This window comes from Phacochoerus africanus, chromosome 8 (genome assembly GCF_016906955.1).
Source record: "Phacochoerus africanus isolate WHEZ1 chromosome 8, ROS_Pafr_v1, whole genome shotgun sequence".
In the NCBI taxonomy this organism is placed as follows: domain Eukaryota; kingdom Metazoa; phylum Chordata; class Mammalia; order Artiodactyla; family Suidae; genus Phacochoerus; species Phacochoerus africanus.
This window is the reverse complement of record NC_062551.1, coordinates 102720575-102738895: the sequence shown is the minus strand read 5'-3', so window position 1 is coordinate 102738895 and position 18321 is coordinate 102720575. Positions and strand designations below refer to the sequence as shown.

General features: G+C 47.2%; 1 protein-coding gene across 4 annotated transcripts in view; it reads right to left on the bottom strand.

Annotated features, from left to right (window-relative positions):
- DLGAP1 (DLG associated protein 1) overlaps positions 1 to 18321 on the bottom strand; it is a 328364-nt gene that overhangs the window by 55854 nt on the left and 254189 nt on the right. For all 4 annotated transcript variants that reach the window (XM_047793788.1, XM_047793791.1, XM_047793792.1 and 1 more), the window contains one exon: positions 671 to 1029. In XM_047793788.1, the coding sequence (XP_047649744.1) occupies positions 671 to 1029 (359 nt within the window). The remainder of the gene's footprint in view (positions 1 to 670; positions 1030 to 18321) is intronic.

Here is an 18321-nt window from a genome sequence, read left to right as displayed (position 1 = left end):
CAGTGAACTGAACTGAGAAACCTACTGCATTATCCACCTTTTTAATGACAGGCGTGATTAAATAGCCCTAGTTCTGCCGATCCTGGTGCACAGTCTTTCCTTATGGTGCTGCCATGTGAGTTATTGCTTTTCACACTCTCTGTCTCTTTGGTTTCAGTGGCCATCCTGCCCCGTCTGTGAGAAGTGGTTCACATTTTTGTTCTCATATGGTTACTCAAGAGTGTCGAACACATGGTAACACAACGCAATAACCCAGGTTATTCTTGGATGCCCACTCCGTTTATGAGACTCAAAATATGCACTTTTTGAGAATCAAAATTGAAGGCACCTTCTGTCTGATTGTGTTCATGTTTGTTTATCTTCCCCTTGTCTTGCCATGGTCAATTTTCGAGAACAAAAATAAAAGCTGCTAATCAAGTATCTTTCAATTTAAAAAAACAATGGAATCTTTGGGGGGACAAAGATGCTGATAATGTCTATAGACAAAATACCTTCGTAATTTTTTTCAAAATCACATTTAACAATGTGGGATGGTCCAGAGGCAATAAACAGAGGATCTGGTCCTACAAGAGCTACACCACCCGAATCTCTGGAATTTGGGGGGAGAAAAAAGGTTACATTTCTTCATTTTAGGTTCCCTATTTCAAAGGACAGAAGAGGAGGCTGTTACCTGTATCCCGATAGACAGGCATCGGTTTTTCTTAAAGTGATCCTTCTTCCTGTCCTCTGCAGTGACTGCAGCGCTGGTGGTGGCAGCATTGTTGCCCATGTGTTGACTGGCAGGGCCGTGGATCTGGGCATTTGCAGCTTCGATGGCGGCTGTCAGAGCCTTCATACTGTCTAGGCTTTCCGTGGAGTTGCTCAGTCCAGACTGGCTGATAATATCCCCTCGCTGGCCCTGTCCGTCCATGTAGGCGTCTTGGGCAGACTCTGTGCTACTCTGGGCTGTGATAGAAATGAAAGGTTTCGTGGTAGTTCTGGGTGGGACTGGAGGTGGTGTCTTCTTATATGTTGTAATGCAAGATGACACTGGAAGACAGCGAAAACAAAGACACTGATTTCTGCATGGGTTTTCATTTCTGATATTGTAACCGATACCCATTGGAAATTAGGGCCCATGAAACACACCAAGACATTGAACGTGAAAACAGGTCTGTTGATAGACTAAGTGAAATCCCTGCTTTTCGGGGATATGGGGGCCCCCCAAAACATGACACCCCTCCCGCAAGACTGAAGGGGAAAGAGAATGAGAAAAGACCAATCTCTGAGATGGATTTTCCTGAAATGGAGATTAATATGAATCGACAGAAAACAGACATGGCTAGCCATCTGGAGTCATCTTTCCAGGGCCACAGTGCCCCCTGAGAAATAACATAGACCATGGCTATGGCCAGGGGAGTCTCTGCCGTCTCAGGAAAATATTAACCACAGCTAATGTGGAACCAAGTAACTCAGTGGAGAAGATGGTGGTAGTTGACAAAGGATATCAAAAAAAGAAAGAAAGAAGGAAAAAGGAAAGCAAAGAGGTTGCAAGCCTGTGTGTTCTAATCTTAAGAAAAGGACAAAATGCCTGGGAGGGTGGGGGTGGGGGTGGGGGAGGCTAGGCACAGAGTCAAAACTTCCTGCAACTCACTTTTATCTATACTGTTTCTCCTTCCCTCCCTTTCTTTTTCCCTTCCTTTTTCTTTCTCTTCCTCCCTTCCTTCTTCCCTTCCTTCTCTCCCTCTCTCTTTCCTTTCTTCCATTTTTGGATAGGTCCTCACTACATAAATTTTGTTGTTTCTGAGAAGAACTGTCCTCTGAGAGGGAGTACACCAAACACACACACACACACACACGGCTCCTGTTATAAAATAAATGTACCCTTTAGTTGGGAGATCAGCCTGCGCCGGGGGATGGGGGGGCAGTAGGCACCCACCCCCTAAAGGGCTGCCCTTCAGGGCAACTCGGTCAGCCCAAAGGCCTGGTTCTTTCCGAGGCTCAGCAGGAGAAGCCTGCAGCCTCTCTCTCCAAGCATCTGAGGACGACCCCAGGGTCTTGAAGAAGATGTACACACTGCTTTTCAGCTTTCCTCCTGTGAGGCACAATGTAGGAAGATACAGATCAAAAAGAATGAAGTTTCCAAATAGGAACAGCCTGCCGATGAAGAACAATTCCCTAACAATTCCTTAATTCTTCCTTTCTACAGACTTTTGTTCAGTCCCCTTAAAAAATGCTTCGAACTACTGTGATTTCATCACTGCCCCAGCCCCTCTCTCAGCCTTTTCCACTCACAGCCAGAGGGATTGTTGTTAGCACAAAATTAGCTAGTCCTGACCACACAATTCCAACTAGTTACCTGCCGTTCTAGCTGCCACTCAGGCCATCTCACCTAATTACTCGCTTCAAAATTTAGGATCATTCCTGAGGCTGCTCAAAAAAAGCATCCTATTATGAACAATGAACAGAAGTACCCTATTTCACTGTCCTGCCCTATGACTTGGTGTAATTTCCTTAACCATAAAAGTTAGGGACAGAAATGTCTGGCTATTTTTCAGGGATTTTCTAAGAGTTGAAGGAAAAGAAATGCACACTACAGGAAATGTGCATGAAAAGGAAAAGAGATGTCACATTACAGTGTCAGATGTGCTCTAAATGTGGAGGGTAATGTAAATAACAGAGGTGTAGTCACCTCACAGTTGCCTGGGACTGGCAAGGCTCCCCCAGGAAAATCTTCCATATCTTCTGTGCATGAATGCATCTTTGAAACTGAACAGAGCTCAGCAGTAGCTTAGTTTTTAGCTAAGGTGCCTGCCAGGAGCAGGGTCAGCTGGGTTCAGGTTCTCCCATCAGCCACAGGGAAGCCACTGGCCCAGGGATGCAAACCAGTGCACAGCTGGTGTTTCCCCTCACTTGATTGCATTTCAGGCACTGCAACCACTGAGGAGCCTCCCTCTGCTTCCTGAGAAGTGTGAAGGGGATATTGTGCAGTTTCACTGACTCATCAGCAGACCGGAGTGGGTGGGATGGGGAGTGAGCATCTTTAAGATAGAATCAATCTATCTCTTCGAATCCAGATACTAGATCATCTTATGACTTTCCTTAGACAAGTCTCTACAATGTGAATTCACTATTTTGTCCAAAATGGGTTTTAGGACATTCGGCCCACCCATATTCCAAAGAAACTAAATGCTGCCTTCCAACATCAAATCTCTGATCTTTTGAATTATTTTCTGCTTGCTGTTAGCTGCCCCCAGTTTCCTCTCTCAGTGTGGATAATCCAAACAGGACAACACAGCCAGATATGATACCATATAATTTGCCTTGATTTATAGTAAAAATCCTGCTACAACATGATACCTTTGATTTGGGGATGGGGGTGTCACATTATTTGCAGAGTTAGTGACAGGGTTGGTTACACTCCCTGGGGCCAAATGCAATTTGGCGCCATCTGGTGGTTATTATCATCTCCTCTTCCATATCAATAGGGATAATTCTGAGCACCTAGATTAACTGGGACTTTCAGAGCAGCAGCAGCAAAGCTGGGCATCCACTAGGATTGGACTAGACAGGGAGAACCCTGGGGACATAGCTTCCCTGACAGGCTGGCCCTGCCCCAGTATTCTAAGGAGGCAAGCATTTGAGATGCCCTCCCTCTGAGTTAGGGAAGCATCTGCCATGAGGTCACATCACAGGGGCTTTACTATGAGATTTTATTGGTGTGTGGAGCTTGGACAATTCTGACAGGGTCATCGGAGCAAACTCAAAGAGGTACTACCTGTCAACCATCAAATAGGATGGAAAAGGAATTCAAATCTCTAAGACTGCCCTCGGAAGGAGACCCAACACACTTCCCACAATTCCTGTCCTTCTCACTGCCCAGTTCTTGTGCATTTGACGCTGCTCCAGAAACTCAGACAACTGAGAGCCACATTCCCCAGCATCACTCTTCCCTAGCTTTGAAGGCTAAGCTCTAAACAATTTCTTCTCCCTTAAAAAAAAAAAACAGTTTAAATTCTACTCTCATGATTCAGCACCACAAGAGATTTTGAATCTACTGAGGTCTGAATGCCAGGTGTGTGATGGAGTGGGGCCCAAGGTCGGTGAAACACAATTAAATGAATCCTCTCTGGTCAAGACAGAAACAGAGAATGAGGGGCTTAGATGCAGTAAGCAAAATACTTCATTTGTTTAAGAGGAACTCTCTCAAAAAGGTTGATTAAAAAATGCAAGTGTTCGGAGTTTCCAGAGTGGCTCAGTGGTTAACAAACTCGACTAGCATCCATGAGGATGCAGGTTCAATCCCTGGCCTTGCTCAGTGGGTTAAGGATCCGGCGATACTGTGAACTGTGGTGGAGGTCGCAGACGTGGTTCAGATCTAGCATTGCTGTGGCGATGGCGTAGGCCGGCAGCTACAGCTCTGATTCAACCCCTAGCCTGGGAACCTCCATGTGCCTCGAGTGCAGCCCTAAAAAGACAAAAAAAAAAATAATAATAATAATAATAAGTAAAAAAAATTCAAGTCCTCCTTTTATCCAAGTGGAACCTGAGAAAGAAATGACGTTGGTGTAATCATTATTACCGCTTTCCTTCTTCTGATAGGTTTATTCGTTCATTTCAGATAAATTGGCTTTTTTTCCGCCTTCTTGGGTCCTGGACATACCAGGTGCTACCCCGGCTCCCAGCTGGCTGAAGAGTCTTTCAGCCATTTATAAGAAGAGTCAGCAGGACCAGGTTTCCAGATTTCAATGTCATTACTTTCATTCAGAAAATACTGTAATGCATAGAGAGACCAGAGATATGTTTTTATATTTAAGAATTTTCTTTTAAAAAGACGTTATAGAGAAAAACAAATGAGAACAAATTCCTATCCTATTTCTGCTTGTAGCTGACTCTTCAGTATTTCTTCTGTTTGCATAGAGAGATAATGCTAGTGTTGAAAGTCTCAGGAAGGCCAATGCCAGGAATCTTTTTTTTTTTTTTTCCTGAAGTGGTGAAGGTTTTTCTGGACAACTATCTAAACTCTTCTCACTCTGGTTATCCTATGTATGCCAGGTGGATGCAGAACAGATGAAGGATCAAACCTACTTTTTTATCCTTTTGTTAGAATGTACCTAGTGGCTGAGCTCATGGGTCACATACTCTAAAACAATGTTGAAGAATTATTTAGCAGTTCCTGGTTACTGAATTTCAGCATCGCTTTTGGATACAAGCACAAGCCTGTAAGGCATTGCAAATAAAACCACAAAAGGACAACAGAAGAATTTCAAAATATACACATACATGGAATGGTGCAGCCATCCAACTACACGTTATTTTTTAATTTTTTTAAAATATTTTTTTGCTTTTTAGGGCCGCACCTGTGGTATACAGAGGTTCCCAGACTTAGGAGTTGAATCAGAGCTACAGCTGCTGGCCTATGCCACAGCCACAGCAAAGCCATATCTGAGCCGCATCTGTGACCTACACTGCAGCTCACCGCAATGCTGGATCCTTAAACCAATGAGCGAGGCCAGGGATTGAACCCTCAACCTTATGGTTCCTAGCTGGATTTATTTACGCTGTACCATGATGGGAACGCTCAGCTACACCTTAATGATGTCAACAAGTTGCCCTAAGTTGCTCTTAACCACAAAGCAGGCTGTGATTTGATCTGCCTTCACTAGTGGCCGGAGTCCACTCAGAAGTCATGGTCAGAGCAACCTTGGATTTGCAGCAAGTTACATCAGATGGTCTGTTCTTACTGAACCCAGACCCCCAGAGAAAGAACGGCTGCTTGGAGTCTAGTTTCTGTTGAGGGCAGAGGTCTCCTGATTTGAGCGATCTGGTCCAGCTGAGCAGCAGTTTTAACAAGCTCTCAAAAGGAATTGCTTTATTCAAAAAGAGATTTTAAAAATGGGGAGTTCCTATAGTGGCTCGGCAAGTTAAGAACCTGACTAGTATCCATGAGGATGCAGGTTACATCCCTGGTCTCACAAAGTGGGTTAAGGAGCCAGCATTATCACATGCTGCAGCAGTGGAGGTCACAGATGCAGCTTGGATCCAGCCGTGCTGTGGCTGTGGCTGTGGTGTAGGCCGGCAGCTGCAGCTCCAATTTTTTTTTTAACATTTATTTTATTTTATTTTTTTATAGCATTTTATTACTCAGTTACATGTATAGTTGTACAGTGATCATCACAACCAAATTTTATAGCATTTCCAACCCAAAGCCCCAGCCCCCCCCCCCCCCCCCCACTAACCTGTCTCATTTGGTAACCCTGCAGCTCCGATTTGACCCCTAGCCTGGGAACTTCCCTATGCCACTGGTGCAACCCTAAAAAAGAAAAAAAAAAATGGAATGGAGTTAACAGTAAGGTGCTAGAGTCAACTGTGCAAATCCCTCCCCAAGTCTGTGCTCAGTGACATTTCCTCCATAGCTTGCAACTGACCTTGGCGTGAGTGTTTACACCATGGAAACTGGCAAGTGCTGTGACTCTGTAGTTATCTCCCAGAGAGCCAGCTGGTAAGCATTTCCAGCACACTTCTGCACAGAGACAGGGCTATTCAAAGGGTAATCCAAAGACAGGTATCAATTCACAAAGTATTGCATGGTGAGGTATGCCACGAAAATCCAGAGTAAGCATTTAGGAACTTTATAGCAATTCTACAGAGATTTTGTCAGTAGAATCTAATAAAAGAAAATAGCATGGAGTTCCTGTAGTGGTTCAGCAGATTAAGAACTCATGGATCCTAGTATCCACGAGGATGTGCGTTCCATCCCTGGCCTCACTCAGTGGGTGAAAGATCTGGTGTTGCTGTGGCTGTGGTGTAGGCTGGTGACTGCAGCTCTGATTCAACCCCTCACCTGGGAACTTCCATATGCTGCAGATGCAGCCCCTAAAAAAAAAAAGAAAACAGTGAGCTTGTTTTTTGCATGGCTTTGTTTTTAAAATTTCCTTCTTCTAGTAATTTATTTGTATTGCATTTTATCAAACTATTGATCAGCATCAGAATGAACATCAAATAAGCAAACAAATAAACTGTCCCTCACCAGAGATTGAGAAGCACTGATTGTGGAAGGTTTGCAAATCCGGGGGATGGGGCAGATGTACTGCTTGTGAGATTGAGAAGAAATTAGGTAACTTGAAACCGTAGGCTAATTTAGAAAGAGAAATGGTGTGAAGACACCAAAAGGGGAAAAAAAAAGGTGGAAAGAGCTGAACTTGGGATGTAAAGGGAGCATTGCACAAATGCAGGATGGGAAGAGAGGACTTGTAGTTTTAATGGCAGGCGACATGTCTATTTCTACAAAGGCATGTTTACATAGATGTGTAATATTTAAAAGGATACAAAGATTTCTGTGCTGCCTTTTCTGGCCTTTCTTTAAGAAGAAGATGCAGGGTATTCCAAGGAGCGGAAAAACATGTCTTATAAGGAATGGCTTAAGGACAGAGGACACGTTGTTTGCAAGGAAGACAGGCTTTCCAATTATTTCGAAGGCTATCGTGTAGAGGGTGCCTAGACTTGGGCTGCATGAAGCCCATAGGGAAACCACAAAAGGAAAAGCTCAGAGAGGCATAAAGAATACTTGTCTATGAGTCACTTGTCCAAAGATAGTGTATAGGGGAACTTGCTGGGGAGTGACCTCTCGGTCCCTGGAAGTGTGCAAGTACAGACCAGCTCATCTTTTGGCTAGGAAGTTACTGCAACTGTACCATCACCTTGCGGGGGGTGGGAGTGGGGGGTCTGAAGTAGAGAAGACTTCTTTCAGACTGGAGCTCCCAGTGTGCGTTGGTGGTATAGTGGTGAGCAGAGTTGCCTCCCAAGCCGGAGCTCCTGTGGCTTTATGAATAGAACCCAGAAAAGAGTCAGAGAAGTAGGGGCCCATTGAGAGGGATGATAAACAGCCAAAGCAGGAAGCCAGGAGAGTTACCCACAGGCTGTTGGTAGCAGCTAGGACTGTTCTGGCATCCTGGGAACAGATCTTGGCACCAATGAAGATAAAACTCCTAATGGAGAAGTTTGCTGCTGCTGCTGCTGCTTCCAGGCAGGCTGACCCAGAGGGGCTGAACTTACAACAAACTGTGGGAGCCATGCTCCCCATGGTGACACACTCCCCAGGCCAGACCCCCTACTAAGCGCCAGAAAAGTTGATGGTTTGGCCAGGGTGTGTTCCCAGGATAAAAGCACAAGCCCAGGTGAAAACAAAGATGATGAGATGGAGAGTGTCTTGACTTTCACCTGCCGTGAGATCAACCTAATCACCACCTCCATCCTTTGTAACACTCAACCAACGCGCTGCGAATTTAATAGACAGGGTCTCGAGACCCAGGGAGATCTCACTATACTCATGTATATGATGGTAAGACAGAGGCTCAGGGCAGGTAACTGACTGCTCTAAGTCATGCAGCTACAAGGTGGTAGAGTTAGTGTTCCCTGGCCTCCAAATGCCACCTCTTTTCCTTCACCCAAATCACCTGGACTCATCTGCCTATTGAACCTTAACCGCCTTGGCCAGTAAAGCTTAATGCTTTCTGTGACAAATTCCAGGAGACAGCTCCCAGCTGCAGGACCTGGGCAAAGGTGAGGAGGATGCATGCATGTGGATGGGTCAGCAAGGGGTGTGCCCCTGCAGCTTGAAAACTGCTGCCGAAGGGAGAAACGCCGCAAAAAAAACCACACGGGGAAAAATAACCGCCTTCTTTCAAAATATTTACGGCTCAACATGTACAGGCCACCCAAAGTGTGCTGGTCAGTGGTCCGCGCCCTGCTGGCCCCACGGGGAGGGGGTGGCCATCCCAGGGCCGCGGGGGCGGGGCCGGGGCTTCTGGGGGGACCCTGGCCGCTGCTGGCCTTCCCCCTGGTTAGTTTTGGCTCAAGGGAAGAGGCTGTGAGAACGATTTCCACCAGAGCCATCCTCCACGGAAACCGCAGGAACAACTAACCTTTCCTCGGTCAAGTAGAAAAAAGCAGGGCCTGTGTGAGGGTGTAGGGGGCGGAGCGGGATGTGGACAGAGAGGGAGGGCTGCTGTAATAACTTTTGTAGTCATAGGACTTGCCAGTGGGTAGTTACTAGTATTCCAGACACTTCCTAATGCCAGACAAACGCCCCAAGCCTCAGCTTGTCTGGCTCCGAGATCTATTCAGTCGATAGTAGCCGGGGAGAGCAGCGCTTTCTGCTGCAAATCAAACACAACATTGTTCTCAGAGGAAGAATGGCAAGGTTTGTTTCAGAGTCACAGATTTTTTTTTTTTTTTTCCTGAGGCACCCGAGTTATTTTAACAAGTTGCTACAAAACTTGGGCTTCCTGAGGTGAGGCTTGTGGTGCACAGTGCCTGTACTGTCCCAAACCGGGGTGTGCGTGTGTGTGTGGGGGGGGGGGGGGGGTTAGAAAGTTAGTCATTAAAAAAAGAAAAGAAAGAAGGAAAGAAAAAAAAGCCCCAGGCACTCCATGCCTGGAAATGATGTCAGACACAGCCACTCCTCTGTTAGAACTACAACCCAACAATGCTGGGCCGATCGCCGCAGCTGCGCTCCAAATGTCAGCGCCCAGCCCGGCCAAAGGGCTTGAAAGCCACCGAGCCCGAGGACTTTGTGCGTTACCTTTGTCGCCCACATTTTCCCCAAGCACTCGCAGGAACCTGGCAACAGGTAACGTGGCAACCTTTGCCTTCTAAAACGGCAAGCAGCAGGATTTCAGAGAACAAAAGGATTTTTTTTTTTTAAGCCAGCGGCATCTCCCTCACCTCCCCCCTCCCTCCCAGCTCAGTCTGAGAAAACAAAGTATTGCTGCGGGCAGCCCGCTCTCGAGCGCCCCCTGGTGACCAATCTCGGAACACCACCGATGTACCTGGAAATCCGAGGCTCGGCTCCCAGGTAAGTCACAAGGAAGGGGGATGGCTTGGCTGCTTTTGTCTTCCAGAAAAAAACGCAAAGAGTAAGTCAAGACCCAGAATGTCTTGCTTTTTAATTTACCACCTTAAAATTAAGGGTAAGAGCTCTGGGTTGAGGGTGCTGACCTCCCCCCCACCCCCAGCAGCTGCTAGGGCAACAGTTTTTGTTTCCTTGGCAAGTTGAAAAGCAAAAGCTGCTGCCGCTCTTTGGTTAAGTGGATGAATAGCCAAGAAAACGAGGATTCTGCTGGGTGGGACTGGCATTTTCCATTTTTATCTGAATTTGTCGATTGTTTGCAGAAGCCTTTCTCTCAGGTAGAAACATTTCTAATTCCCTTCACTGGTTTCCTGTTAGTTTATTTGCAAAGATGATTTAGGATTCCCAAACTGCTGGCCCAGCCTCCCAGAGTGCCTGCTTTGCAGCCCCACCTTAGCTCTTTTATCTCTGTGTGGGGCAAACACCCACGAAAATGCCCAGGGCAGTCTTTTCAACCAAGGCTTCTTCCTCTCCTGGGCTCCTCCCTCCTTCGGAGCAATCCGGTCCCTGATTTGGAGGAAGGATTACAGTCGTGAGGCCCTGGTAGCTCTAGTCGGTTAGCAAGGGCAGCCCCCTTTGTCCCTTTCCGGAAATGTTAAGAAAACTAAGAAAGAGGTTCAGATCAAAGCCACTGTTCTCTTCAGAAAGTTCCATTAATTAACTAAATTAAAGGAAGTTAAGGGTTGTTTGGAGGAAAGTCATTTTAGAAGGCCCAGGTCCAGGCACTGAGGTCTGAAGCCTCTCATGTGAACCTTTAATGAAGCTTGGCAACAAGTTAACCACTCTGAGAAATGGAGGGTTACCATATGTAAAACCAGTTCTTGCCTGAAATCAGTCATTTCAAAGGAACATCTTGAAAGGCAGCAGACATCTGGCTAGTCCTTGACTCGATCCTTTAACGTTCCAGATTACAAACCGAGGGCTCTGAGTAAGAATCATTTGACCAGTAGCTGAGGTGAATCACAGCCTTCAGAGAACGAGGCACAAAGGTTCGTGTCAGGATGTTGAGAACACCAGGCTCACTCACTAATTTGCAAGGCATGGCGGTTGCTTCCAGGAGGGAAAGCCATCAGGATTTCACGGTTCATTTTCCCAGCCTCCCCAACAGGTGCTGTTGAGTCATCCACACACACCAGCGGCTGCCCTGGCAGTTTCATCTCTTGGGCTTAAATTTCCATTTGTTCCACAACTTGTTGAAGTGATTTCTACCACTACATCAGATATACCACTTCCTCTAGGACCTAGGGTGTTTTGGTTTTTTGTTTTTTTGGGTTTTTTTTTCCTCATGTTGGTAACAGTGTGCGTATTTTTCAAAATCTGTCCCAGCCAGGTCAGCAGGTCTTCCTGGGTTGAATGGACTGTTGACAGGAAGGGAAGATTCAGGGCCGGTGGTCAGGGTTACAGAATTAAATAAGGTTTCCTGGGAGGGCAGACCGGTCTTGTGGAGAGACTACATGCCTAGGAGGGTCTGGGGTGAGGCTGGTGCCAGGAGCAGGGAGGACATTTTTCTCTTAGGTGTCTCATCCACCAGCTCTCATTTCCCTCACTTCTCAGCAGTACTTGCCTATGTTCTCTATTAGGTGAATCCCCGCCCCTGCCCCCAGACTGAGAGAAAGGAGTTGGTTAAGGATGTTAGGATCACAAGGTCAGGCATTGTTGTCCACTGTATCCGTGATGACAACAGCGCTTAGGACATGCATGGCACATGGAACTATCTGGGTCAGTACTTGGTACATAGAGGAAGGAACAGAGACGAGAAGGGACTTCCTGGAGAAGAAGAAAAAGGGACTAATAATCAGGAAAGAAGGGTCAGCAGGGGTAGAAGTAAAATGAAGGCTCAGCAAAGCCATCCTCTGTGACCCTGGATGTTGCAACACCATCTGCCTTCACCAGTGGCTACTTCTGTTTGGCATCGGCCAAGTGCTGGCCAAGTGTGGTTGGAATTGGCCAACTTTTGACATGGAGCGAGCATGTGAAAACCCTACCTAGTATCAGCTAGAGCCAGTCAGTCCTATGGCTTATCCACCTGCTTCCTCCACCCTCTGCCCAGCTTGTCCTCTGGAGAAGGGAGCAAATGGCTGCGTGGGGGCTCCTGATGTCCACGGCCCTGTCCCTGAGCACTGCTTGTCTCCTTCTCAGTTCCATCCAGTCCTTATTCTTCTGTGACTTATTATTCCTGCACAAGCTGGGTATCTTAGCGTCAAGAGCTCTCTTTACCTCCTGGTCTCATTTCATGAAAGCTCGTTTCATGAGTGCATGTGTCACTGGCTCCATGAGACCTGGAGCCTGAGGCAGGATCGCACAGCCCAGCAGGGCTCTCCATGGTGGCCAGCCTGGGACCCACAGCAGACCTCAGATGTCCTGGCCTCGGGGCCATGTGGAGGGGCTGGCTGTCTCCAGATAGGCGCAGGGTCACTGTCTCTCGAGACAGGGCGGCCTGTGTGCCAACCAGAGGAGGTCACGTCTGAGGAGAGTCCATCAGGCTGAATCCTCCCTGAACCTTGTGGCTGGATCGGTTTGTCCCTCGTCCTCCCAGGCAGACTCTGGTCTTTGGAGGGAAGGCGGACCATCTGTCAAGACCACCACTGTTGCTGCACAATGACAGAGGGCCTGGCCGGAGTGCTGGGCTTGGAGCAGGAGCTTTGCACTAGGCAAACCTGGGCAAACAGGATGTGTGAGGGAGCAGAGTAGAAAGAAAATGCATCCAGCTTGCCTTCCAGTGAGTCGAAGCACCATGAGGAGGAATGGCTGTGTTCAGAGAGCGGGGCTTGTGGGAGGCCGGGGGGCCTAGTCTGTGTGGTCAGGCAGGTAATTATTCACCCCACTCCTTTTCTCTTTCCTCCCTGGAGCCCCCTCCTCAAAGGAAAGGCAGGAACACCTCTGCGGGTTAACCTATGGGTTACCGGCTGTCAGCCCCCTGGGACCTGAAAGGCTACCAGCCCTTCGCTGACTCTCAGATGATAGGATCAGTGCTTTAAAATGACACCTCATTGTCCAACTGTGTCACTGACAGTTGAGGACACAGATCCAGAGAAGAAGTTGGGTCTTTCTGTCCACACCGGGCAGTGAACACCATTAGCCTATTCAGTGGGTTTGTCAAGGCCACTTGAAGACTGTATTGACGGAGTTCCCGTTGTGGCTCTATGGAAACAAATTTGACTAGCATTCATGAGGATGCAGGTTCAATCCTTGGCCCCTCTCAGTGGGTTAAGAATCCTGCATTGTAGTGAGCTGTGGTATAGGTTGCAGATCTGGTGTGGCCGTGGCAAAGGCAAGCAGCTACAGCTCTGATTTGACCCCTCACCTGGGAACCTCCATATGCCTCGGGTGCAGCCCTACAAAACAGACCACAAAAAAAAAAAAAAAAAAAGACTGCATTTACAATTCTGCTTTGCAGTTGGGTTTTGGTCATTTGCCAAAAATAAAAAAAGCCAAGGAAATTGGTGAGGCCAGCTGGAAAATCTATCCACTTACCCTGCCTGCTACCCACCATCACTTCACTTACTGTGTTCCCTGAAGCCAGGCACCTGACCACTAATCCCAACCCTGCAAGTGACCAGGAGGCCTGAGAGTTTGGGTCACCCACATTCTGCAGCGTGGGGTCCTACTGGAACCGGGTTCTTTCCAGCACAGCCTCCTTCTCTTCTTCTAAAGAGCTGCCTTCGACTTTTGTGCTTAAGTTCTCCTCTGAATCCTGTGAGAAGAATGTCTGCATCCAAAAGTCCTCTTCTGAATCTCTTGGTCAAGTGTGCTTGGAATTGAGAACTTTCTGGATGGTTGAAAGTTAACATGCATGACACATGCAGGGGGCCTGGTACTCTGGCCTTCTTTCTGCAGGAGGAGGTGCAGAAATCATACCACAAGTAGTCTCAAGGTCAGGTTTGGGCCAGGGGCTTTCAGAACCACAGCTGAAGGAGGATGGCCAGTCCGGCAGAGCTCCCACTCTGGGCTTCCTCCTCCCAGGCATCTTCAGTCCCGGATGGGGCTCCAGCCCAGCCCAGTCCAGCCCACCAAGACAGTGGCGGATGGGTAATGACCAGGTGGTGGTGGGCTTGGCCTGGTGGGTGAGCAGGGCTTCTTTCTTTCTTTCCTTCCCCCCCCCACCCCCGTCTTTTTAGGGCCGTACCCATGGCATATAGAGGTTCCCAGGCTACGGGTCAAATCAGAGCTGTAGCCACCAGCCTACACCACAGCCACAGCGAGGCTAGATCTGAGCCTCATCTGCAACCTACACCACCGCTCATGGCAACACCGGCTCCTCAACCCACTGAGCAAGGTCAGGGATCAAACTGTAGTCCTCATGGATACTAGTCCTATTTGTTAACCACTGAGCCACAATGGGAACTCCAGCAGGGTTTCTTCTGTATCCTCAAGGAAAAGAAGAATCCAAGACCGGATTCAATGATGCTTCTGACATTGCCTCTCTTTTCCTGACTAGGTTGGAGTTCTGAGTGTGCACTGGTTCGTCACTGTGTGTTTCACACACTGTCCTCAGAGACATCTTTTTTGGTTTTTGTTGTGATGGTGACGGGGTACTCGTAGGGGCTTTTACCAGGTCTCTTCTCACTATGTGAAATGCTGGCTGGCTGTATAAATCACAGGACGGACAGACTGCTGTGTCCCTAGAGAGAAACACCTCATACCTGTGTGTGCGCTGGTGCCCTGTTTTGAGTCATCTTTTCCATCGTTCTCTTCCCCATTCTCATCCCCTCCCCTCCAGCTAAGGTCTAATTTAAAGAAGAGATAAAAACAACATTCTTTTCCTGGACCCTCCGTGGTGTGTAGTGACAGGAGGGTGGTTCTGAGCTAGGTCCGGTCTGGGTGCGGTGCTAATTTGATGCAGCTCAGGACACTCGCCTGAAAGTTTATCTGCAAGGGCATTCCTCATTCCTTAAAGCTCTACCCAGGACACAATTTGAAAATCATTTTCAAAACCACGAGTTGTTATCCCACATGTCCAATCCAAGAGATAACCCAGGTAATCCACGTAAGACAGCTTGAATTAAATAACCCACTGATGTGTGTGCTAGAGGATTGTCAGTGAAGTGCAGGCAGAAACTGATCAAACGCTAGAAATTTTTTAAAAGATCTAGAACAAACACTGCCTTGTTTCCTGGTGTGGATTATATTTTACTTTTCGAAAGGAACCATGGCTGTATAAATTACAGGACGGACAGACCGTAAGAGCCATCACACTTTGATGAGTTCGGATTTCTGCTGTCATAGGCGAAAGGTTTTATTAATCAATTCTTTGAATAAGCCGCTCTACCTGCTGCCAACCTACCAAACGAGAGGATGTTAAAGTATTCTGTGGGTTGTATGTGTGGGGCTGTGGTTGGAATTTCAAGCTCAAGTTATGGGATCGGCTCGAGGTTGCAATTTACCCCATTCATCATTATAATTGCCGAAGTGCTAGGGTGCAGGAATGCGGAAACACTGAGGAAACCGGCGCTGCTCTTTGGATCAGAATTAACTACCAATAAAGAGTTAGGAAATTGATCACAGGGAAGGAAAGCATCTTAATAGGCAACGCTCAAAGGTTCAGCCCATTTCAGTGGCTGATAACCTTGTCACGTCTCCAGATAAAGGCCAGTCTTGTCACCCCCCGGCACCTGGCTGAGAGGTAATAAAACGGTTGCCTTATCTTCTGAAGGTGGAGTTAGTGCAAACTCAGCCTGCCGTAATTACAGTAAACTGAAATTGCCAGTCATTTGCAAAAAAAAAAAAAAAAAGGGGGAGAGGGGGTGGAAAGGCCTAAGTGGGGGAGATGATACTTATCTCTTTTCTTGGATTTTAAGAAGAAAGTGAGCCAAACGGCCAGAAGTTTTCCGGGGAGTGAGAAAAACAGCCCAACTTGGCTGCCCTCTCCTGGGGTAACGGATGGCTAACAGCTCAACTCGGGTCCATGTGAAAGGGAGGCTCAGGCTGATGAAAATCCGAGCAATCTTCTTAGGAGCCTTCCTTTCCAAATGTAAATGACCAAGCCCTGCCAGGGTGGGAAGTCCTGGGCGCCTGGGTGACTCATCCAGTCCTGTTAGCTTAGGCTCTTGGAGAAAAATTTTAGCCAAAGCAGCAACAAATCTACTTTAAATCCTAGCACAGTAAGGAAATTCCTCTCTTTCAGGCTGAATGCCATCTGCACAAAAGAGCTCCCGTTGACATCTCATTTACCGCCTCCCCCAGGACACAGACAGAACCATTTCAATAAACCCGGCTCAGAAACACCTATTGTTCAAAATCTCCAACTAGCCACAGGCTACCACCACTCCCTATTGTTTTGTAAAATAAAAGATTTAGAAGGAACCGGATTGGGACTATGGAGGCTCTGAAAAGAGGAAGGAAAAAAGTCCCTTTGACCCAGCACGGTCACAGAGCACGCTTGAGGAATAAAGTTAATGGATTTTCATTTTTACAAGGAGTGCAGGAGAAACGCCCGTTACCTTCCTGGACTAGGGATGGGGAAGCTACAAGTGGTGCCAGCTTTGCATGTGCAGATGTGAACTGCCAATGGCTTTTCTAAATGAAAAGTCAAAGGCTATCCTTACCCTCCTCCCAGCCTTACAAAAGCCACCGCAAAGACCCAGGTGAGCCTGTGATCCGGGTTGTTTGCTTGGGATTTATAGCTTGACTGTCTCTTTCGAAGTAGGATTTTGAGTCTCACTGCAGATCTCCCTGCCCAGGAAGGATTTCCTCCATTCCGGCACCCCCATTTTGTTCCCACTTTCAGTAAAACTTGAATACTTTCTGGAGTTAGACTATGTAGCCTTTAGATGGTTTTTCTTCAAAGTGGCCTCAAGCGACAGATTGCATTTGTGTTGATGAAACAAAAATGGGCATTTCTCAAATACCCAGGATCTTTACCCTCTTAATACAACTTACAGGCTTGGAGTTCCCGTCATGGCTCAGTGGTTAACGAATCCGACTAGGAACTGTGAGGTTGTGGGTTTGATCCCTGGCCTTGCTCAGTGGGTTGATGATCTGGCGTTGCCGTGAGCTGTGGTGTAGGTTGCAGCTACAGCTCCGATTAGACCCCTGGCCTGGGAACCTCTATATGCTGTGGGAGCAGCCCTAGAAAAGGCAAAAAAAAAAAAAAAAGATCTTGCAGGTAACATTCCCATCTCAGCAAATGATTTGTGTTTTTATCCTGAAATCCACCCAGAAACCTGGGAATGACCTCTGGGTCCTTTGGGTCCTTTCCCTCCTAGCTCTTAAATCCTCCTGGAATCATTCTACATCCTACAGTTGTCCTGTTTCCCTAGCCCAGCTTATCTCCTCTCTGGAGGGTGACAGCACCTTCCTAACTCGAGGCTGCTCACACTACCAGTTGTGACTTATTAATGGAGCATGAAATCAATTGAGGTGGTTGAGGTGGTCCATGCAGTTTCACCACTTAAAAAAAAAAAATGAACTAGGTTGGAAAACATCAGAGTGCATCAAACCAAGGCCAAGGCAGTTTGGTTTAGGGATACTTGTCTCAGTGTGTGGATGTGTCCAGATCTCTGTACATCCTGAGCAGCGGGTAAAATGTATCTTGTTTGTCCAAAGAGTTCAAGGAATACTTTCCTAATTGTTTTCCCTGGGGTCTGTCTTATTCCTTCCTCCAAGCTGTTAGACATGCTCAGAGCAGGGGGGTGAGATTCTGAAGGGATCCAGCCTACAGCTCTGCCCTCAGGATCAGTATCGTGAGTCTAGAGCTTGGAAAGTCTTTCATTTTCTTTTTTTTTCCTTTTCTTTGTCTTTTTAGGGCTGCACCTCTAGCATATGGAAATTTCCAGGCTAGGGGTTGGATTATAGCTGCAGCTGCCAGCCTACACCACAGCCACAGCAACTTGGGATCGGGGCCACATCTGTGACCTATACCACAGCTCTTGGCAGCGCCAGATCCCCTATCCACTGAGCGGGGCCAGGGATCGAACCCATGTCCTCATGGATACTAGTCAGGTTTGTTACTGATAAGCCACAACGGGAACTTCTCTCCTGTCTTTCAGATCTCAGAACTTTGCTCCTCCTGATCACTTTTATTTTTAGCTGTTCAAGCCATCAAGCTCCCTGGCCTTTGCAGATGGAATTGCCTGTGGGAATGTTCTTTCCTTTCTCCTTCCGGTATCAGCTGAAGTGCCATCTTTTCCAGGAAGCTTTCTGGAAGTCCTTCTAAATGCTTCCTCTTAGTCCTCATGAGAATGCCTTGCTTTTTATCTGACAGGGCCATTATTACATCATGGTTATCATCTCAATTCCCTACTAGACTTTAAGCTCCAAGGGCCATTGAGAAATACTTGTTGGGTAACTCTTGTGCACTGAATGTGTCACATCTTACAGAGTTCACCTTTTCTTCCTACAGACCCATTTGGATAGTTTTTATATTATCATCTCTGTATTTCTCAAAGCTTTAGTTTTCATTCTTTTACACTTATCTTCTGTTCATTTGCTCT